This window comes from Anser cygnoides, chromosome 9, assembly GCF_040182565.1.
Source record: "Anser cygnoides isolate HZ-2024a breed goose chromosome 9, Taihu_goose_T2T_genome, whole genome shotgun sequence".
Classification (NCBI taxonomy): domain Eukaryota; kingdom Metazoa; phylum Chordata; class Aves; order Anseriformes; family Anatidae; genus Anser; species Anser cygnoides.
The window spans coordinates 10,256,466-10,280,306 of NC_089881.1; the positions used below are offsets into that span (position 1 = coordinate 10,256,466).

General features: G+C 44.3%; 1 protein-coding gene across 1 annotated transcript in view; it reads right to left on the minus strand.

Annotated features, from left to right (window-relative positions):
* PPP2R3A (protein phosphatase 2 regulatory subunit B''alpha) overlaps nucleotides 1–23,841 on the minus strand; it is a 52,383-nt gene that overhangs the window by 18,832 nt on the left and 9,710 nt on the right. The window contains 5 exon segments of the mRNA XM_067002105.1: nucleotides 2,439–2,513; nucleotides 4,157–4,259; nucleotides 6,537–6,640; nucleotides 8,934–9,194; nucleotides 19,677–22,130. Of these exon segments, the coding sequence (XP_066858206.1) occupies nucleotides 2,439–2,513; nucleotides 4,157–4,259; nucleotides 6,537–6,640; nucleotides 8,934–9,194; nucleotides 19,677–21,662 (2,529 nt within the window). The 5' untranslated portion in view covers nucleotides 21,663–22,130.

Sequence of the window (23,841 nt, forward strand, 5' to 3'; positions counted from 1 at the left end):
AAAAACAACACCATTCTGGGGAAAAATAAATAAATAAATAAATAAATAAACCAAGGCTTTATTAAACCCTGTAGGCCATCTTCACTTTCCATATTCAAATTGGTAATACTGCATGAGCTGAGCATTTTTCAACAAGCAGTAAGTTTTTCCAAGTTGTTTTTATTTGACTCAGCAACAGCATGTAGAGCTAACATTGAGCTTTCTTTGCACACTCTGGGAGAAGTCACACATTAAAGCTTTCATGTTAAATGTCTCATGATATTCTGCATCATCTTCACCAACTTCAGGAGTCTGTTGAAAAAAACACAAGTATTTTAGTATGCTGGCAATACAACAGCTCACATATACTGATGCAGATTAAAGTACAGATTACTGTATCCAAAAGGCACCTCTAAAAGGTGCAGAAAAGGGAAAAAAAAAGAATTTGAAACATGCATACACATCTTATCCATACTAGACTGTTAGCTTACTCTCAGGTGATTTCAACCAAGTGATGCTGTATCCAGCAATGAACACAAAAGCCAGTGTCTCCTTATGGCCCTCATCTGCAACACAAAAATAAAATGTAATTCCTGCTCTTGCAGCAAATACAGCACTGTCACTATAAGTATAAGGCACTCTACCTTGATGGGATTGAAAGGATCCAAGTAGTCTCAAAATCCAAGGACAAAGCTGTTTCCTTCATTACCTCCTGGTGGAAATACTGAATTTCATGACATTAAAGACAGAACTGCCAAACTGTCTGTGGGTGGAGATGTGAGAAATAGGAATTCCGGGTGTCAGAGAGAAGAGCCACTGCTGCAGTGGGCCAAGTACTGTCACTCCACATGGGAACAACCTGACCCAATGGACTGTGTCTCCTGAGGTCTCGACTCTGCTCCAACTCAGTGATCTGGCCAATGCCAAACACAGAGCTCAGAAGGAACGTGTCTGTCAGCACAGACACCCAGAACAGCATTGTCCTGCCAGCGTGAGGAGTCTGTGAAGGACACTGCAGCTTTGTAAGATTTGCTGCCACACACCATCCACCTCAAACACCAGCACCATCATTTCCTGGGTGCCTGAGAGCAAGCTTAGAAAGCCACCACTGTCAGTGTATTGTGCATAAGGGTTCCTAAAGGCTCTCAGGCTGAAGTAGGGAAGCACAGTGAAGATGAGCAGAATTAAGAAGCACTGAGGAACCTTACATACACATAAAGCATCCAGTTCTGTGACCAAATTTATGGTGGTCACACAGGACCTCATTCAGACACAAGGGAAGTTGAGAAAGGAAGAGAGATGTTGCTCTTTTTAGTAGCAGCCTGGACTTCAGTTATCTTGAAGCAGAACCTCAGCTTCACATGGCTGATCTCTCAGACCAGAGCATGCATGGCACCTGGTGAGGTCCAGAAACTGCAGCAATTCACCCATTTGTGTGCCTTCACAATCTCTTGGACATTGTTACACCTACTCTGACCAGGTACTATGCTTAAGGTACCTTGTTCCACGGGCACTGAAGGTGCTGATAATACACCGGTGTTCACTGTTGTATTCAAGCACATGTACACATTTGAAATTGTTTCTTATTAAAGATTTTCATAAAACATTAGTGTGATGGTTCAGGATATGCCCAGAGTAACAGAGTGTCTTTTTGCCATCTGCTCTTTCCTGTAAAGGGACAAGCTTGTGCCTGTCAGTAATCTCTCAGCTGCCAACACGTGGTGCAGCTGGCCCCCATGCAGAGCCTGGCAAGCCAATAGGAGGCAGCTCTCTTTAGCCCTTTCTTTATCTGATTTTTTTATCACTGCAGAGATAAAACACCCTATATTTATACCTTTTATTCATATTCATACCCAACATGAGACAAGTTAGAGGCTTAAAATAAAATCCTGGAAACTTATTCAGGTAAAGCACAAATCTAACTCCTTACTGCAAAGTTGGAACAAAGCTACAGAACAACAAACAGTAGTCACAAAAGCTCAGCAATTCAGAAAGACTAGACAGGCTTTCTGGCACGTGAGATGCAGGAGGGATGGACATTGGTGTAAAGGATGCTTTGTACCATGGGACAATCTGATTCTCCGTGCCTAAATGACAGAAATCTTCAAACATGAGACCTTCCATGTCTCGGCAGCCCAGCAGAATTAGGGGTAACTTCGCAGCTCTCAAAGACCAAAGAAGGACCACTCTTATTTTCCTTCATCATGATTAAAGGCCAAAGTTGTATTTAAAGATATGCTTAAGGCCAGAAAGAATGACCATTACCCTTTTGACTGACCACTTGTACACACAGACTGATTAATTTTTTGTTTTGAAGAAGTTCTTAACAAAACTCATTGCTAGCAATATGAAAAACACATTTTTTTAAGTAACTGAAAGATCTGCTGATGGGCACAATGACAAGTAACAAAGGAGAGTTGGTTCAGCAGTGTCACAGGAGATCAAAGAAGCCAGCCTACCGTTGTAATATACCGGGAATGGAACTCCGGAGCGTCCTTCAGGAACGTCAGGCCAGGATGCGTTTCTACCACATCCTGCAAGACCAAATAAAATGAAACATTTTCTTCTCCTTTTACTTAATGTTCAGATGTTACTGGGTTTACAAACCAATACTTTTGCTTATTTTTGAAACTGTATTTGCAGCATTAACGAAAAAACTGAAATGATATCTTTTAATCTATAAAGTGAACCTTCTAGAAGTAAAAGTAGAATACATTTTCTGGGCAATACGCACCTGTTGGGCCATTTTGATTTACTTAAGGACAGAAAAACAAAGGAAGAGAGTTAGTGAGAGGATGAAAACTCATTTTTAGTGAATGAGACAAAAAATTAGTTAGTTTACCATGCAGCCATCTCTTCAAAACCATTTTTCCATTCATTGAAGATATTAATATTTGTTAGAGATAAGTGTCAGAAATGAATTTTCTTTGAAAGGTTATAAAAGTTGCCTTTCATGTCCTCCACAACAATGACAGCTCTTGTGAACCTTAGAATGCATACAGTTGTGACCAATGCTTTTCTAAAATTTACTTCTACGATGTATGGAGATTTGTTTTTCTCAAGATCAGCTTTTTGTAAGCCAAACACTCACTCGTGATGCCAAATCTGCCAAGAAATGCATGACCAAAGACAGAGAAATTGCTCAGATCTTGAATGAATCACCTCAGGTCCTATATGCATCAGACCATCTGTGTAATTTTGGTATGTCTGACTCCTCTACTCCCTAAGAGGTGTTCAGAATTTTGCTCTGTTTATACCATGACGTGGCAAAGGGATAGAGTAGATACAGTGCCCTTAGGGGTGTAATATGACCAGGTTTTGGCCAGTCTAACTTGACGTCTAATATGATGGTGCCGTATGGTATAATATTGCTTGTCTCTGGTTGACTGACAAACAAGCTTGTACACGCCTTTGGCTGAGCCAGCAGCTAAGAAGCAGAGCTGCTATCAGTCAGGAAAGGCAATACGCCCAGTGGAGAAAAGGTGAAAAGTAACATGAGAAAATTTACCCGTCAGTCCCAGTTAAACTTGTCTGAGACACAAATGTCCAGTGCAGACAAAATCTTTCCCCAGTAAAGCAACTGCACAGAGGTTTTGCACAGAAAGCAATGGAGTGTGTTAAATCTAAGAATATTATGGAATGGCTTCAAAACAGTATCAACAGATAATCAGAGGAACAGATGGACCTGATTTACAGAGAAACTACAAAAAAGCTAAATCTATCCAGTGCTTGCCTAAACGGCCACAATACTTTGCTTTCATACTTGCTTTGTTAAAAATATCACACCTGAATTAAAGGGGAGGAAAGAAAGAAATTAAATTAGGATGCACAGAGTTTTGCCTGAATATCAGGAAGAAATGAAATCAGGATGAGGAGACTTCAGCCTGAATATTAGGAAAAGTATCATCGGTATAATTTATGTACTAACAGGTACAGAGGCGCACACACAGCAATTGGGATGGCAAAATTTTCTGCATAGATTTCCACGGGATATTGCACCTGATAGTCTGGCTTAACAAATTCAATTATAATTGCAATGTCAAGCAACCCACCCAGGTGCTGTTCAACCAAAGGTCTGCATATCCTTGGCAAACATTTAAAGACATGAGAATAAAACAGTTAAAAAAGAAACACTGCTCCCTGTCCCCATCAATTCACCGCTGAGCAGCTGATGTACCTGAAGGAGCGGGATGAAGTCCTCCTGCTCAAGGTAGTCACAGCTAGGCTTTGCTACAAGGTAGGTGAACCTGGATGCATCATCATGGCAGTTACGTAGGATTCTGCAGGAGAGATGAAAAGTTACTCCAGCTGCTTTGCGTCCATCACAGATCACAGCTAGATAATCCAGACCCTTATCACATGTCACACAATACGCCTGCAATATGTATTATGCAAAGTTGACCTCAATACTAGTATCAGTTTGCTTCTTCAGCAGCACCAAGGTATTTCTGCTCAGCGGAGCTTTCTTCACGTTACCATCACTGTGGTAAACAAGACGTTTCTTTCTGAAGACTCTTCTTATTTTGATTCCACAGCACCTTAGGAAGTAACCCGACTTTTCAAAATGCTGCATGCTCACTGACCTCATTTGAAGTCCAGAGAACCAACCTAACAGGATGCTGTAACAGATGTGCTTCCCAATTTAAACTTTTACTACGTTTCATTATTTGAAGATGCTGTCCAACTGCAGCGACTAAGTTTTGAACCAGAAAAATCACTCCCCAAAAGGGGAATGAGCATCTCTTATTAATTATGTCATGACTGGCTGCTGTGCAGAGGAATACATGGAGAATAGCCTAATGAAAGAGTGAGCAGGGTTGAGAACTGAGAGGGACACAAACATTGAACTATAGCGCTGAAACACCTCTAGTTTTCCTGCAGAGATCACACTAACAGGCCTGACACTAATTCTGGCCTTATTACTCTTTACCAAAAACAGACTTTACCAAAAAAGATTTTATTATTGTTGTCGGCACCCCGCCCCCCCCCCCTTTTTTTTTTTTTTTTTTTAACTTTTTGAGTCAGGGAGAAAAAAAAAAAAACTAGTGGCTGACAAACAATTCTGTCAGCTGCACATTTGTATCATGCTGTCAATTAACAGATACATTCTAAATCAGCTGAAGAAAAGAGGTGCTTTTCATTTTTTTATTTATAAATCATGCAACATAACAATGGGTTCCAAAGCCATGTTTTAGTGCTAGACTAAAAGCTCTGATTTTCAGAAGTATTCTACACCTAGCAATTCCTATTGACTTCAAATGAGATCAGGAAGCACACAGCAATTTGAAAAATTAGGTTACTTACTAAGATGCTTAAATATAGACTTCAGTGATTACAGATTCCTGTTTTAAAATTACGGCTGTGTTCACGTAGTTGTAGTGCAACTTTACAAAGAACACTACTTTTATCTCTAAGTATCACATTTCCAGAAGTAATTTTGCAACTTTCGGAGGGCAGGACAAAGTGGGGAAAAAAATCTTTCTAAAAGAGAAATTAAAGTGAGGAAAACATTAGGCAATGGCTTGTAAATGGTATGGATTAAAGGAATACAGAAAAGGTGTGTGACCACAGTCCGCAAATATCTGAAGGATGTGCAAGTCAGAGGGAGTGAAAATATGTGGTATCATACATGAGGGATAGAGGGATTAATTAGAAGTAATTGAAGGAACCTAAGGGAGAAAAAAATATCATCCATGTCAAAAAAAACTTACTGATCGCAGTCATCCCTAATATTTTTGTAATTTTGCCTGGGTAACTAGAAGATGTTTCAACAATATTATCACAGGAAATAATTTGGGAACTCAGGGTTAAAGACCATTTCAAAAATCTGAAGGGTGATCATTACATCAAAATATAGAAGTCTCTCTGGATAGGAGGTGGAGATATTATTCAGGTGTTTCACAAAGACTAAGTTGCCCTGGAGGGAGAATATTAGGCAAGAGAACAGGTCTGTTCCATCTTGCACCTCTGACTCCAAACACGATATATGCAGAGCTCTCAATTTTAAAGAGAAGCTTCGACAACGGTATGTGGAAACAACTATTGAAACCCACAGATTTGACTGTAAAACGGTGTGCTTGAGGAAGGTAATAACTATCAAAGCTTAGTTTGGTCCACTTGTGGGGTGCTTCTTTATTTCACATTCTTATTCCTGTCCTGTAACAGGCTTCCTCTCCCCATTCCTACACGGCACTCACTTAATGCACCAGCGTATCAACAAGGCATCAGATAAATATATCCAAGAACCACTGACATCTATCAGCTATCTCTGAATATCTGACATTTCTTGGGACTCTGTTAATATATTCTATATGCCAACCAGAACATGTTTCATCATCTATACAACTCATGCAAACTTTGTTGATGCAGCATGGAAATCAGTGTTTGGGAATTTATACGGAAGGAAACTTAAGCTGACAGAAATCTTTAAGCTGTTTATTTTCCTCTGAAGAATGGACAAAGATTTGAAAAGTATGGTGGAAGAAGAAGAACAGAGACACATCTATGGCAAATTTTTCCTTTTTCAAGAAAGGGGGTTCTGCATTTGTTACACTCACTTTCTCCACAAAGATACAAATGAGTGTACAGATACACATCCTGTCCTTTCTCCTCCTGAGGCACTGAACATGGGTGCTTTCCAGTAGAGTGGGCAGCCACAAATCTGTAATGAAACACAGGAACAAAGAGGAATACAACAGCAGTCACAAGCACAGCCTGCTTATACACCAAATTCACACTTTCACATACGGGAAATGAAGCAGTAATGGCATACAGGTGAGCCAAAAAGCTTTTTGCTGTGTGCCATGGTTCAGAATCCACCTATAACATTCTACTTTGTTGTATGCCTTTGTAAGCAGCTGAGAAATACATCCTGTCAGGGCCAGAGACTCTCTCAAGCTCCTAAGTTCTGTATTTCACTAACTATATAGCAAAGCAAGTGGAGAGGCACCTTCACCAGAAGACCACTCACACCAGCTACCTCGCTGACATACCTGAGAACGGGATAACCCGTTCTTTGTATGGGCTGACTTCTCATTGACAGCAAGGGAACTTCAATTCTAATCACAGTTAACAACTGAATATCTGAAGGTGAAGCGATTCCAGCCCCATAGCTTTCAGTGCAGTGCCTTTTACCCTGAACAGCCCATTTCCCAACACTGCTAGATCTCAGCAGGATAACCAAAAATGAGTGCACAAATGGAAAGAGGCCAATTCCAGCAGAAGGACTGCCCGAACACAACCTTTTAACTAGCTGCTGCGTTAGCATTTCTATCTGGGTAGTTTTCAGAGCAGTAATCAATGAAAGCTCATGCATTTTGGGCTTTCTAGCACCTCAGAAAAGCAGGCTTAAAATTACTTCAAACACTGAGTTGCTGATACCTTCAAGAAGCCTCTGCTTTACTGCAGAGATCTTTCTAGCCACCTGCACAACTCCAGCCAAGGCATCAGAATATCTGCAGACTATAGACCTTGGATGGAGCGCCGCTGAGTCGGGCAGGGTGCAGGTAGGAAGGATGTCACACTAAATGGAAGGAGGAATGTTTGAAAGAAATCATTGAGGCACCCCTTCTCCTTTCCCCACAAACCCTCTTCAACCTCTTATCTTCTAGTAAACGAGACTATTCCTGCAGTTCTGTTCACAGGTTTTTGTCTGGGCCTGACCGCTTCCTTGGGAACGCCAGTCAGCGTAAGAACTGCCTTAGGATTAAGCCAGTCTTGTGTTAGGTGACTGTACTTTTATAGGTGTTTTGCTGTTTTGAGGAAAAATTATCATCATCTGCTCTTTTCTTTGTGTAGCTGGTTCTCCTGCATTGCCTTGAGAGATCCCAAACTAATACCATTATCAATAATCCCACAGAACAGCAGCAAGCCATATAACAGCCGAAAAGCATGGAGCACATCCATCTAGAGATGGTTGCAGAGCCCAGGCAGAAGGGCAGCAGTCTCCTACACGACTCTCCTGCTTTTCCCAGTTTGAATGCGACAGGCCACACACAGTTACCTGTCTTGTCATAAAATCAGTTTCAAAATTTTTCAGGTCAAGCCAATAAATTGTCCGTTTGCATTTCCAGAGATGGCTTACGAATGTGCCACTTGATTCCTCTAAAAGCAAACATAACACAAACCAAACCCCAGTCTCCCCTTTTGGAAAAATCTTCCTTCTGAGAAAACAAGTGCTCCCCTTGGACAGAACATCACTGCTCAACCTGCAGCGCCAGAGAGGCATTCATTTACAGGGCAAGCTGAACATATGAGATGCGTCTGACAACTGCCAGTTTTAGATCAGCATTACTAAAAACTATGGTTGAAGGAGAGGAAAATAGAACAGCCCATCTGCACCGTGCTCCCACACAAGTGCTGTGTTTTGTTCCCTGAAGCCAGGAACTCATTAGCAGACTGCAGCTACGCCAAGTCTGCTGACACGTGCATTATGGATATTGAACATAAGCATCTCAGTGCATCGGGGTTGACTAAGCATTTCCCTCTTCTGCTGTGTCCAAGGTGGCGTAGGCTGGAAGTTGCTTTCTCAAGCAATGCTGTTGCAGTGTACATAGGTCATGTCCAGATTAGGGGGACAGCCAGCCACAGAAAGGGTAACCGATACTATCTGAAATCACAGAGGCACTTTATTTTCTGCTATCATCTAAGCATAATTATGGAGAAACAGGAAAACAAACACATTTTTATCTGGTAAGAAACCTGATAGAATCATTTTGTAAATTGTAGCAAGATGGAGCATACACACTAGGCGTGACAAACAGCAATCTTTTCCCACGGACACTTTAATTGAGATCATTTTTGTCTTCTTCATTTAAAAGAAGAAACAAAAAACTTTCAGAGCAAAATAATATAGGTTCTTTTTCACTAGAAAATTAGAAGAAAAAGTATTTTAATAGCTTTAGATTCAGTCTTTCTCCCTCTCCAAAAAGAAAAGAAACCCAGAGAGCGGTTACCTTTGCAATTTTCCCCATTTCACAGATATTTGCTTTCTCATCCTCAAACTCTGTAAAGGCTTCTTCAATCCTGGCAATGATCTCTTCATGATTAGTGCAGACATTCGGAAGTCCTTTAGGGAAGTAGAAACGTGGAATGTTTATGGAGAAAGGGGTACTGCTGGTGGCTTTATTCACAGGCAGGAGAGCACAAGGGCTAACCACTGAGTTCAAAGGGACGGGGGATGAAGTGCCAGGTTTCTTCTCTTGTTTACTTTGAACCTGAAAATATAATTAACAAATACTTTTTTTTTTTTAAAAAAAAAACAACAGCATAGCACACCAAGAAGAGGAGAAAATAGTTTGTGTTCTGAGTGACCAGGAAAAAAAAATCTAAAACCATCAACAATTAAATTATAACACAGGGATAAAAACGTATGCCTTAAGTGTCAAATTTAAGAATTAGTGCAATGTCAGAAGTAGCAAATTTAGGATATATCACACCTAAGGCTGTTTTTGCATAATATCTGTGCATTTTGCTTGTAGCTGTGGATTATAATACACTATTTAAACACAGGAGAACATACTCTGCAATTCAGTAATACCAGAGAACATGGACAGTGTTTGCTGTCTCTCCATATGCTGGTCCCTGTGCTGTCACTCTGCCCCACAAGCAGTACAGCACCACAGTCTGTTCCTAATTAGTATTTTTCACATTTTTAAAATCGTTACTGTATAAGCAGCAGAATTCAGATGTTGGAATGCCCAGGGATTAAAAAAAATCCTTGCTCCCCCACAGACACACGCTCTCTTGGGAAGAGGCAATAGGCTTGCCTATTGCACAATGGTGCAAATGCAAGAGTTGTTATTAATATAACAACATACGTGATAAGAGGCTAATAAGGAAATAATCAAGTAAATACAGCTGCAGCTTTCAGTTTATTTATTCTAAATATTTAAAAACAAAATGGTTTTAGGACAAAGTAGCCAAGTCCAAGTTCACTCAATACAGAAGAATGTATACGATGAACTGACTAAATTCTTTGCCTTATTATTTTCCAGATATTTGGGAGCTTTTCTTAACACATACTGAATAACACAACTTGCCATGGGTTTGCCTGAAGAAGCGAGAATTGTAAAAGCTTCCCTGAGCCATTTTCTCTGAAGTTTAAAATACTTCACAATCTGTTCTTCAGTGACCTGTAAAACCACAGATCAAGGATTTTCCTTCTCTTCACTCCTTTGCATCACTGCTCTTTCTCTAAATGGGGAGGACCTCTTCCTTCTTCCAAACGCCATTCCACTTCAGGAGCAGGAACACGTGTGCTTGCACACATACGCCAGCCCAAACAGGCTTTTGTACTGTAACCGCTCTACGTTCACCTGGAGCTTGCATTTCTTTAAATCTTCCTCTGCTCCCTTTACAAGAGGCCTCCAACTGCCTGGGAAGCAGTGGGTTAGTGGATTGGGCTCTGGCTCCTCAGTCGGGCTGGTGATTTGGCTTGGAGGAAGCACAAGCACATCGCTACTTCTGTTCCTACAGCCTGCCGCCACCCCACCTGCCCCGTCTGTTTGGTGAGCTTCGGCCACGACCCAGCTCTGCTCCGTAGTTTTCACCTTCTGGCTTCCTGCAGAGGGGAAATCCCTGCTGCTCTCTTACCGCTCTGTATTCACACCAAGCAAAGCTGGAACAGGCGTCGGGGTGCCACCTCCTGCCACTTGACTCCTCTAACAGGACCTAACACCAGCTTCTCTCGAAGAGCCACTTCTCAGAAGCAGGTTTAGTGCTCATATGCAGACACGCACTGCTAGCTGCCAGGACCAGGAACAACTCTAAGAAATGACTCAAATCTAACAAAAACGTCCACATATGAGAAGAAACCAAATAAATATATTGTTCTTCCAAAGGACTCATTGCTTTACCAATATGTCCTCATTCCATTACAGACTAATAAAATCGGATCTTCTCCTTCGAAGGCAAATCCTGAGCCCATCACCACGACAGCACAGCGCTGTTCTCCTGTGCTGCGTGCCACACACCCCGTGCAGCACAGGCCGCCAGCTGACCATCTCTAACACGGCTCACCCACATTGCCCCGAGCCCTGTTTTCTGAGGAGCAGGGCAATCCATTTTCCTCCAGGTGTTGCCAAACTCAGCACGGTTTGGCACCAGCTCACAGAAGCCGCAAGCCAGCCCCCCAGGATCTAGGTGAATTTCCTGACAACCCCAACCCAATGCAGGAGGTTCAACACCTGTGGGACAAAGCCTCAAAGAGGGAAAGCCTCTTTCCCACTGTGGGAAAGCCTCAAAGTAGCGAACCTGTTCAGACACAGCAGCCGGCCTTCCCAGGAAGGCTGAATCACTAACTCCTGCTCAGGCCAAGGCAAACAAGGTGGAGGCAGAGCTCACAAACAGCTTCTTTTTGGAAGATCCTACCGAAGCAATAGAAAGGGAGAATATTTTTGGCCTTTGTCTTCTTCCTTCTTATTGAAGAATGAGCTGTCTATAGCAACAAGGAAAACAACAAGCAGCAACTAGCTCCTGATGATACTGCTCCCTAGGACAACCTCGCAACTTCCCCCCCCACCCCCCCCTAAAAAATCACTTTGGAAAAATGTTTCTGGGATGGATCTATCCCGACGTCAATCACTGTGGGCACAGCAGGGAGCTAATGACAAATACTTGTGAGTCACTCGTGAAAAAATAAAGGAAGTGATATGAGGGGAGTTTTGTGGCAATTCCTTGGGGAAGAAAAAAGAACAACGGTTCCTTAGTGCCAGAAGTTAACCATAAATGCTGTTTGCTTAGTGGAACATCTCTCCAAAAGGGATGTGCATTTTCAGGAAGGACTACTAAGGAAGTAAACTACAAATGCTACAATAAATCTTTTACCTCTGCTACCAATTGCTATTTTTTTTTCCTAAAAAGAAAAGTAACATTACAAACCAGTTTTAAATACTGCTTTACAGCACGGTTTAAATTACCTTAACTAACATCTGTCTATCCACTGTATCATTTTTGGCCAGTCACGCTATTTATTTCTGGGCAGGCTGAAATAGTGACATCTGCATTATTAATAAACCAGGCAGAAGAACAGCCTCCCTGCAGCACGCAGACAAAGCCCTGAAACTCCCCCAGCCTCCAGGCACCACCGGGCCCAGCGCACAGCTCCGCGAGGAAGCAGCATCGCATCAAGGGCTCAGATATTTTCTGTTCTTTTCTCCTGGCTCCAAACCTCCAGCAGGGTCCTACAGGATAAGCTGACCCGTTTATTGCTTTCTTCAGAAAGAGACTCTCTCCTTTTCTTTGTAGGGTACAATGACTCAGCCTGGTTACTCACAGTCCACAGAGCTGACTTAATGTCTCCTTTCATTTTAGCTGTTCCTGCCTTACTGAAGTTGGATGATAACTGGACGCAGGCCATTCTCAGAGATCAGCGGTTCCCCAGAGCTGATTTGTATCAACAACCCAAGACTTTCCCTTCCTTCCTTTCCTGAAGCCCTTCCCCACCATTACATCTTTCTGCTGCCTCTGTCCCACCTCGCAGGGGACTAAGAGCAGCAGAGCTTCGTTCACATGCACACGGCTCTCGCAGAAGGAAGGGGAGAGGCAATGAGAAATCATATTTCTGGATACAATTTTTTCCTACTGTAAATCGTAAACGCACCAGCAGCAGCAGAGTCCCATCGCAGAAAAACACAAATGAAACAAACTAAGCAACACAGGCTCACAGAAAAACTTAGGTGGGAAGGGACACAAGGCTGGCTCTAAGCTTCGGTCAAGTTCCTCACGGCCTCACGCAGCTGGGTTTTCAAAATACTCGCCTCACGCCTCCTCTGAGGGACGTGCCTACAGATCTTAGCGTGCCCTTCCTGCCACTGAGGCACTTCAGTTCACGCCCCAAACCTTTCTGGAAGCCCTGCGGTGGGAACCAAGCCGCCTCCAAATCCAAAGGGCCACTTGTGGGGGGCCCTAACCCCTCCCCCCCCCGCCCGCAGCTCTCATGCCCCGACCCGTGGCTGACACTGGCCGAGGGGAAGGCTGACGCGGTGAGGAGGAACCTCAGGCCCAGGTGGCCCCACAAGTCTGGATTTTACACCTCTGAAGAGACACGCCGGTGTTACAGAGCACGCTCCTCTCTCTGGCCTTTCTGGCTAAGGCCTGCAGGGCCCATGTCACCCTCTCCCTGCCTCGTCACCCTCCGTCCTGCGGGCACTGCCGCTCCACTTGCAGCCCCACCAGCCCCGCTCCCAGCTCTCCGGCTTCCTACCAGGCCGAGTTCCCATCCACCGGAGGCTGGCCGAGCCTTCCCCCTGGCCTGTAGGGGACCTCACCTCTCCCTGCAGCCCAGACCCTAATCGTGCCCTGGGGCGCTCCGACAGCCGCGCCTGAGCCCACGCTGGGGGCGAAGCTGCTCGGCGGCGCTGCGGGGTTCTCCTTCGTGCTCCCCGCCCAAGGCATTGCCGCACCTCATTGCTTCATGCAATTCTCCCCTAGGGAGTGAAAAAGCATGTTCCAGAGATTAACCTTATATACTGACTTTAACCTGGCACCAGAAGTCATGGAAACAAAATGTGCCCCGTGCCACAAGACCGTCCAGAGCTATTTTAAGAGCTATTTCTTAGGAAACAGCTGCACCGCTGATAATTTCACCTTTTTACTTCCTCACTGGGTCACTGACCACCTTAACAGAGATGAGGCCCATGACAGGGGATTTCAGCACACTGTGACCCCCCGTAAGTCAGGGTGGCTACCTGCCAACCTGCTGTCCTGGCACAAACTACTCCGGTCTTCCCCAGTAGTCCCAGAAAGCGAGCACAGAAGCTGGGATTTACCAAGAAACCTATCTTTGGTGCAGTTTCCATTTCTTTGGCTACATCTCCTTCAGCCACAGCCCGCAGAGCCTAGGAAACAGCCCAAAAAAGCACCCTGTGATGGCAAATCTTTGCCAAAGCCAGGTAGGCTGGTCTGTGCCCAACCTGGGCAGCAGAGACCGCAGCCCCCTCGGTACAGCAGAAAGCTGGGATCGTTCGACATGCAACAAGAGACATTCAGAGCAATCACACAGAAAGTGGGCTTTTCTTACAAAAATGCAGGGAAGACCTAATAGTCTTCCGCTATTTCTCCCTGTTAAATCACTGCCCTTGCCATTACGTTTTCCCCTTGTTTACAAAGACACTTTAACTGTGCGCTCTAAGCCTGGAAGGTTTATTTTTAAACCTGCTGGTATCTTGCTGCAAATAACTTTCTGCAAATAGACATGCCTGGAGGGGACACAGTTTGATTCTCTGATCCAATGAAAAATACAAAGCAACAGAAAAAAAGTAAAAAGAAACGCCAAGCGCTCAAACCTGGGCCTGCTGGAATGACTTCAGCCTCTTCTTGAAGCGGGATGGAAGAACAAAATCACAGCCCTTCGCGAGGAAAGCTAGCTCCCCGCCCAGGTCTGGGTCCCTCCGCAGAGAATGCTCCTTGATCATCATCCTGCTCAGCTCCTAAGCTGGTGGTGCCCGCTCCAGAAAAGGACTCTGTAGGAGACCACGTCAAACCCAGTAGGTTGCTTTCTTGGTTTGGGTTTTTACAGGCAAGAAATGGCAAATGGCTTCCCGCAGAAGCATGCTATGTCTTCTCTCTCTTCAGAAAGACAACATCTAGAAATCGTGTCTCGCTCCTGAAGCCAGACCTCCCTTTTTTAACTGATATTCAACGTATCCTTCAGTACCACCAGGATCTTCTGCCTTCTTGTAATACTTTAATTGAGAAACATGATCTACAACAGAATCTATTTCCCTGCTGGCTACATGACAGACAATCTGTCCTTGGCTTGTAATAGGCCAGGGGTAGCATGGGAAAGGAAGCACCCACCACCACTACCAAGGTGCTAAAATTAGACGGGCTGCAGAAGGGGCTAAATATACCATCTTCCCCAATAGTTCCTACTTTATGTGCTTCAGTGCTGAAACATGAGGTGCAAACTTGCATCAGCCAGACGCAGCTAGAGCGAAGCCACACGCTCGCAGCCAAGACCCGCACGCACATGATGCTGGTGGTTTGAGGTCTCTGCCTCTGAGGTGATGAGGCAGATCGGCACGCGCTCCACTCTAGACCAAAGGCTGCAATTTTCAGGAAACATCACTTTTTCCTTCTTGCCTGGAAAAAGCAAATCAGCCTGTTTCTCCAACACCAAACAAGCACATAAGGATGATCTTGGATAATGAGCTCAGGCGTTTAAAATGACTCTTAATAAGGTGGGTTTTTAAAGGCATCAAAACACATCATCCTTTTTATTCCCTTTTTCCATAACTCTCACGAGGCAAAGGCTGCTCCCCAAGCCAAATGCAAAACAGTTCTCAGTAGACGATCTGCTCTTTTTCTACATGACCTTAAGCAAGCAGACTTCAAACTCTTGCTCTGACTTTGTCCTGGCCTGCTACAAGCGTGTTCTCCCTCACCTATAATGACAACAGTGCTGAGCAGCGACCTACATCCAGTTCTCACCCCACAAGATGACAAGCACACAGTCCTGCAGCCTGCTTTCCTTCCTTGGCTTTAAGAATCCTAGCTGCTTCGCCAGGTTACTTTCTGAGCCCAATAACAAAGAACATCACCTAAGTTCTAGCCTTGCTTTTATTACAATACTGTATTTGAAATGGAAAGGTCTCACCGAGCCTCACCAGCAGAAGAGGATAAAAACTAGACCCTGTGTGCTTCTGATGTATCCGTGGTGCATTCTGTATAGCCAAGAAGGGCACCAGCTCCACATGTTCTCAAAACAGATTAAAATTCTCCAGCAACAGCATAACTCTTTGTTGGTTTTAGAGCCAACCAGGCTGAAAAACTCAACTTGTATCAGCAGGCTTTGTTTCAACTACCTTCAGATGCCCATTATAAGGTAAAAAAAAAAAACTTTGTGCAAGCAGAGCTTGTATCTGTCCTGTTTACAAAGTTTGTGGCATGTGGGCTAACATCTCCATGTGTGTTTGGTGTTGGTTCTTTTAATTCTTTAATTTCACTGCATTTCTTTTTTTTTTTTTTTGGCCATTTCTGATTCCAAGATACTTTAAAGATTCAGTTACTACTTTCATTTATTTCAGTAACTATTACCAAACAAATAAAAAGTCTTTTCTTACCATTTGGGGTTAGAAAGCATGAGTAGCTGATGCTTGAAAAGAACGTAGATGTGTATACAGCTTAACTGACTGATATTACTAACATCTGATCAAAACTATTTATAATACACGTGGAGGAAACCTGATTCCCCAGAAAGTTTTCCATTATATCGTGACTGCGTTCTGAGAAAATGTGATCATTTAACATTGGAGCTAAAGGCACTGTGATGTTGTAGAAGACACTTTTTACAGTTAATTTCCCCACCCAAGGTCCTCAAGAAGCATGCAATTCGATCTGCGAGACAAAGCACCCCGAACTAGGAAACAGCATGATGAACGGGCAGGGTTATGAAGCTGGAGGCTCAACTTTAACTTTATAGGATTATGAAGCAGCTTTCATTCCACTCAGAGCATTCTTCAGGCCACCCGTTGAGGCACGCAACAGACATTTTGACGTCTAAAAGCAAGGTGTGTGGCCTCAGGACAATGCTGTGGAACAGAGTAAGCTGCAGACCCTCCGCTCCCCGAGGCGCAGCCCCTGCCCAGAGGCAGCTGTACGCCCATCCCACCCGACGGGAGCCGTTCCACTACAAACCCTAGGCTCATTTTCTGCTAACGCAGCATCTCGTACATAAGCACCAGGTGCGGCAAAAAGGAAGATTCAAAACCATGCAATAGGAAGTGGAGGCAGGGGGAGAGAGGAATAGGAAGCAGGACGGCTCCTTCTGGCTCACTGCAGCTCAGCAGGCCTTTGACACGGGATGCCCACTGGCAGGCCCTAAAGAATAGCCCTCTTTTAGCATCGAACCCTTGTCGTGGTTCCTGCTCCCAAAATTATTCACAAGCTTCACCCAACGGTTCTTAAAATAAAATGCACGGGCAGGGCTTGGAGCAGAGGCTTGCACTACCCAAACTTGATTCTGAAAGCAGAACGAGTGTGTGAGTTTCTTACAGGCTTTTCTAGGGCACTTTTACTGTGGTACTAGGTATTTCACACGCATTAATTACCTAAACTCAAATACTTCGTCAAACCAGCACACAGAGAGGTTAAGGTCAAAACCTTCAACCACTGACTTTTCCAAGGGCTTTGCATAAGACATTTGCCTCAAAAGGGAACCCCCTTTACCTTCTAAAAAGCCCCAACGATCAGCACCCCTGCGGATGGGGCCAGCCCAGCCTCTACTTCTTCACCACCCGCTGGTTCGAGCTGGCCCCACTTCCCTCACACCTGCCATGCCAGCCAGGCTTCACTCCTTACCTTTCTCCTATCTACAGGCAAAAAACACAGAAAAATATATATTTTTTCTGCTAGTCTTTCTCAGGCTAGCAAACATTCGGTGTGTTTTGGTGGTGGGTTTTGTTTTTTTTTGCTATCCTTTAGCTAGTCAAACAGCTGACCTGCTTTCACTGAACCTTTTCTTTCAAAAACAATGTATAAAAAGGATCAGCACACAGAACAGGAAATTTTAAACCAAATAGTTGGTTTAGAGATAAGCAGCGGAAAACTGGATCTCAGAATGGGAAATGTTGGACAGTGTAAAAGCACGCCGAGCTTCCTGGCCTGCCTGGAAGAAGCGTGATGTGCTCATTATGGGCTCTGCAAAATTGATGGACTTCTTGAGTGTTCATTTCCTAGTTTCTAAATAGTTGGGTTCTGAAAGCAAAGAAGCGAGTAATTCTATTGTTCTGTGTGGATGATCATCATTGTTTTCTTATGATAAAGGGAAAAGTCTGTTGCTGATATAAGTTAGCCCAGATTTCAATTCAGATAGGCCAGTCTGAGCCAGCAAACAGTCTGGTCTGAAGTGTCTTCCCCTTTTCTTTTTCCTTGCTTGAGGGATATTAAAACTGTCACAGCCTACATCAATGAAAGCTGCACTGCATTGTCATCAATGTTAGATCTGGTTTTGTGTGTGCATGCCTGCACAACTATTTGATAACGGTTCTATGAAAGAAAATACAGCAAATACTTTTAAAACTGATGCGCACACCTGCAATACCAAATCAGAAACCGCAAGGAGCTCCAGCCAAACCCAGTTAGCTGCAAGACTTAGGGATTCCCCAGACGCTACATCTGCAGAGGGCCTCGCACCCACGACCACATCTACATAAAGCACACCAAACCTCAGAGGAAGGCCAGTATAAGCAGCAGTGCAGGGGACTTGTATTCACCCCGCTAGGGACCAACCCACCGCCCAGAGGACTGGCAGCATGTGCACAGCGCTCAGCCCAGGCCCCTGGGTCCCCGGGACAGTTTTCTTCTGTGAGCTTTGGTTTCAGGCATCAACACAAAGCAAAAGCCGAGCTGCAGCGTGCAACAGGAGCTCCTGCAATGCTGCTGCAGACAGCAGGCTGGGAGCAAACACACACACCCAAGACGTGTGGATGATGAGGGAAACAAACCGAGAGGGGACCAGACCGATAAGCTGTTTGACAGACAGCATAAGCGTATCCAGTTCTCAAGTATTGTAGAAAAACAGCCACAAAATTCAGTGTCACACATGAGCAAACATTTTTGTTTCAAGTTCACAAGATAAAAAAAAAAAAAAATCTCGTAAATAACCAAGGCAAGAGTAGCTATTAAAAGATCACGTCAGAGCTTTTGGAGTCACTTAATTCTGCACTCTGAAGAAGAAGCCCTTCTGCCTTGCTGGAGATATCAGACAAGGTTATGCTTACTGTCTTCCATAAGCAAAGATGTACAGAGAAATATCAGAAACACTTGGAGAGTACCTAGTCTAAAACAAATAATAAATCCCAGTCATGTCAGTTCGGTTAAATAACCCTTCTTTCCTCCCTCCCCCCTTTCAGAATTGCACCAAATACCTGTATTTTCAGGCAAACAGTTTTGAAGACATGCAAGTACGGTCCTGTTGGAAGGAGCTATGAAAGCTCACTGCTAATCTGGACATCAAGTACGTAAGTGGAAGGTGCGTTTTGGAAAGTAAAGCCCTTTATACTTTCTATGCATTTGGGACTTTGGCACCCTGTTGTTTTGAAAATTTGGCAGTAGCACTTTCCATTTGAAAGCAAAGGGCTGGGCAGACAGCCTTGGCTCCCCTCTAAAGCAAGCCCCCGTCGAGAGCCTTTTCCTGGGAAAACCTGCTCCTCATGTGAGAGGCACGCCATGCAGACTCCACAATGACTCTGCACTGGGTACACGGGAAGGGGAAAAAAATAAATCTCCCTAGACCCTGACCTTTGTGCCATGGAGGATCTCTCTTTAGGAACCAGCGATAGGCAGGACAAAGAAAGTTGTTGGAGCCTGCTCTGAGATGGGAAAGGGAGAGGTGGAGCATCCAGCTCTCATGGTGCTGGTGAGAGCCAGACCAGTACCTGCTCCCAGGAATGAAGTACAAAGCTGAAAAATTCTCTCCCTATTATATAAAACCTACCTAAACTACATGCAAACTCAGCCTACAGGAGCACCAGCAGGAAAAGGACAAGGTTAAAGGTGAAACTGAATGTCAGGGCCCATTTTGTTTGCTCAGGTTTTGTTTCCTTTTTTGTTTGTTTTTAAATAAATACTACTGCTGGATGAGTATGTTATTCCACACTGCAGCATCCAACGAATCACTTAGCACCTGTAACTTTTTTTTTTCCCACATTTTCCCATGTTTGTTCTATTATCCAGTCAAAGGCTTGTTCTCTTACCTTAATCACTTCTGGGGCCTGCTGAATCAAAGCTGGAACAGAGTCTCTGGAAGCAGCCCCAGCAGAGCTTTTCTGCCCCGGGAGGATGGACTGAGGAGGAGCTGTTAATGTTTCCTGAAGAATCTGCATCACTTCCTTCTCCTTGGACAAGCTTCCCTTGCCTGTCTGGAATTCCACCAGTTCCTGGGCAAAGTCCTCAATGCTTTCTAGAATACGCAGTAAAAGGGCTTTGTCATCTTCCTCCATTTTGTGGCCGTTGCTTTCCATGATTTTTGACAGAGGGGAAGTAGGGTCAACAGGTTTACTTTTGGGTTCAAGAGCCAGAGGTAGTGCCGGCCTACCCTGCCAGCCAAGCACCTGCAAACAGGCAGGTTCACTCTCCTTTACGGGTTCCCTAAAAGTACTCTCCATTTTCTGTGAGAAGCACTCCAAGTCCAGCAGCAGTTTATCTATCTCGTCCTTATCTATCTTGCACGTCTGTTCTCCTTTGGAGACATCAGCCTGGGAACCACGTGATACAGAATCTGAAAGCGGCTTTAGAAGAAGTTTCTCAGAAGCACAGGAAAGCTCGTTTCCCACTCCAGCATGTTCTGGTTTAACATCAGCACCTGCGTCTGAACAACCAGAGAGCTGGTAGCTGCGCTCTGAACTCTCCCAATCTCCTTTCTCCTTTATTTTCCCTAATGCTCTTTCCCCATCCGACTCCTCCTCAATGTACAGAGCCTCAGCGGAAGACGTGCAGTCAGAAGGGCTTGTGGCTGGTAACTGAGGTAGAGCACAAGCATCTTTCCCAGCTCTCACACTGCTCTCCTGTGCGATGCCCTGAAGGGAGTTTGAGGTAAAGCTCACAGTACTTGTCTGGATGGACTGAGAGGTGCCCGTCACCTCACTCTGATCACCTGCTGGTCTGAGAGGAACTGTGCCTGAGGATGGCAGCTGAATAATATCCTCATACCTAGGTGGCTGCTCATCTCCAAATATTGGGGAAAAGGGAGTTTGCTGCAAACTATGAAAACAGTTAACTAATTCCACCAAGTCACTAGCTTCCTTGTGCCCAGCTGGCTTGAGCTCAAAGGGCAGCTTTTTTAGGTATGAAGAAAATCTCGTCATCAAATTCATATAAATCATTTCTGAATTAGCCAGGGGATCACTGCTGTTCCCTCCACTAACGCTGTCTGCAGATTTCTTTTTGATGCAATGCTTTATTATGTCGGTGCACTTTTTCAGATCCTCCGAGCACTTGAGCAAGATGTCTAAGCACACCTTAATATCTCCACCAGAAGAACCATCCAGCTTGTGCTTTTCCAAAATTTGGGTAATGAAGTTTTCTTCAGAGAAAGAATGAGGTGAAAAGGGAACCACGGGATTCATGCTGACTTCTGGAGCATCGTTGCTCTCCTGCCATTTCTCCACAGGTGAGGGACTCTGCAAAAAGCCACAGGGAGGGCAGTTCTCATCATTGCTGAAGTGCCCATAAATCACGTCAAAATCAAATGATCGTCTGCTAAACGATTCTGACCGAACTTTCCTTCCTTTTCTGTAGGCCACGTGACTGGAAGAGTTTTTGAGTTTCTCAAAGGAGAATTCCTTTATTTTACCACTGGCAAGATTTATTGCCTCACCAGTAATGTCTTTCAAACTGCTAGAAGCTTGCACTGAAGAGCCCTTTTTGATTCTTGGATTATTTGGGAGGATTTGGTGATAGTCCTCATTTCCAGGCAAGGCAAGCCCATTTTCAGAAACAGGAATTTTATGGTCTTGGTTGGCATCTTGGACGCTGAGCTCAGCACACACGCTGTGGTGGGCAACTATACATGTGACTCCTTGCTTAAACACCTGGCAAGTGCCCGTGCAGTAATGCACAGTGTGCTGGAAGTGCTGGTCTATCACCACGCTGCTGTAGCAGTTCACAGTTGTGACCATAAGCCTGTAGGTTGCTGCCATAGCACGGATCCCACGTGGAAGTGAGGCTTCAAAATTCACCATGAACTTAGCAGGAAGCTCGCACCCCCACCCCTACTTTTCACAGCCACACCAAATTTAACAGAAACATTCAAATGTCAGTTGAAAACATTCAAACCACATGAGAAACTACTGGCTTGGAAAGTCCTAGTGAAGTCTGGAGTGGTATCAGCAGTACAGTTACAACAATTAGTGCAACTTGCATACGGTTTGACTTAAGGCAACTTGATTACTGTATTCCACACGGAGAGCTTTGCTGATCAGAGCTGCAGCCCGAGCTGCTCTGTTTCTAAGGTCCAGGTAGAATCTCCAGAAGGCGTCATAAAATTCAGCCAGCTCTCAAGTAGAAGTGAAAGACACTGTTTTTTTCTTGGATCCTTCTCTCTTTTTGAGAGAATCATTAAAAGATAGATGATAATCAAGTAGCATGTACAGATAAAAAATCCACAGTATGCTTGTGTGATCCTCTTCTCACACTGGTAAGGTAGGTCCCTACAAGAAAAAACACAGGCAAAAGTCATTATGACTTACATATAACATGCAGCAGCCGTGTCTGACATCAAACAAACGGCATCGGACCTTAACAACCAACATTCAGGCTCGTACAGAGTGAGAGTAGGCTGACATTTTTCCTTCACTCAAATCTACCATATAAGAACACTGCTAAGGAGCTAGCCTATATTTATACACAGGCTGTCTGTGTGTTGCTGTTTTAACAGCTCTATTTTAACCACTCATTGATTTTTTTTTTCCATACTAGCTTTTTTTCCTCTCCAGACTGAACAAAACATTACCTTTAATTCTAATGGAGCAAAACATTTTGATCATGTTGTGAATTTCTGGCTTTCGTTTTCCAAGACCCTCTAATGATAAGGAAGAGAGCAGCAGAGAAAAGCGCTTTCAGAATTTCCAAACACTCTGGATTATAAAACACTGCAAACAGCCTGGAGCAAAGCAGATGAACTCTAAGAATGCGTGGCCTTTTGTAGAGGCCACATTGGCTTCCATTAGGCTTTCACCAAGGTCTCTGGGACCATGGCAAAATATTTTAAGGCAGAATAACTGTTTTTTAGTCTCCTACAACCCATTAATAGGCTGCTGGCGTAGACACCAAGAGCAGAATGTAACAATTGTATAGAAGTTAAGGCTGTGAAAACTAGGAATTGAGAATTTTACACGTAGCGCACTCACTTACAGCTGTATTTCCTATCATGATGGTTAAAATTATAACAGGAAGAACAAAGGCTGCTGAACTTTGTTATTAAAAGATATTGAAACCCCAGACTCAAGCATCTTACACTTTAAACATTACTATATCTTTCATGAACACATCAATAATCAAATTAAACCACCCCAATGGTATTCTGAGCACCCCCTGTTCCTGCAAAGAAATCCATCTCACAAAACATGGTTAAATCACACTGCACCGCAGGTTTCTTTTGTTGTTTTCAAAGGTAAACACCTAGCACTATGCGAACAGCCAGACCTGCATCTGACGGAAGGACCCTCCATGCACGTTACTGCCACCTACCTTAGCTCCTAAGTCTGGATGGTTACAAAGGGAAGCACCTTAGAGTTTAGTCTTGTAATTAAGGACTGGGGATGGCACAAGACTGATGAATGTTCCCATTTTACCTGTTTTAAATCCTTAATTTGAAGGTGAGAAGAACCGATTTTAAGATTATTTGATGGAATTCCTAATGCGTCACGTCTGCCCATTGCAATTGGGCAGAGCTGCACACAGAAACACTCCTGGTTTGCTCCGTGCATTGTATAAAACACTGCAATGATTGCATTCAAGATGAGCTAGCAACTGCTCCAACTACCACGCTGGTATCTGTAACAGGCTGCCACCTGCCTACCGAGCACCACCGGCCAACCTGCCTGCTGTGCCAGGGCCGGCTTCACAGCCGCTTCTGTGCCTGCCCCGCGCTGCTCCTTCCTACACCCACTGGCACCACCCCAAAGCCCCACAGGCACAGGAGGGCCTTCCAAAGGGATGATCAGAGGTATGGGGTGTGCCCCAGCCACAGCCCTGAGTCAGTGGATAAAGGGTGTAAACAGAGCCGTTTTTGAACCCCGGGGTCCTTATCCCACCAAGCACAAGGCCAGGTAATAAGACTCCACGCCCTGCAGTCACTGACTCTCAGGCTTCCCAATCAGGTGTGCTTAATGCTTCGCTGAATCACAGCCACAGTTAAAA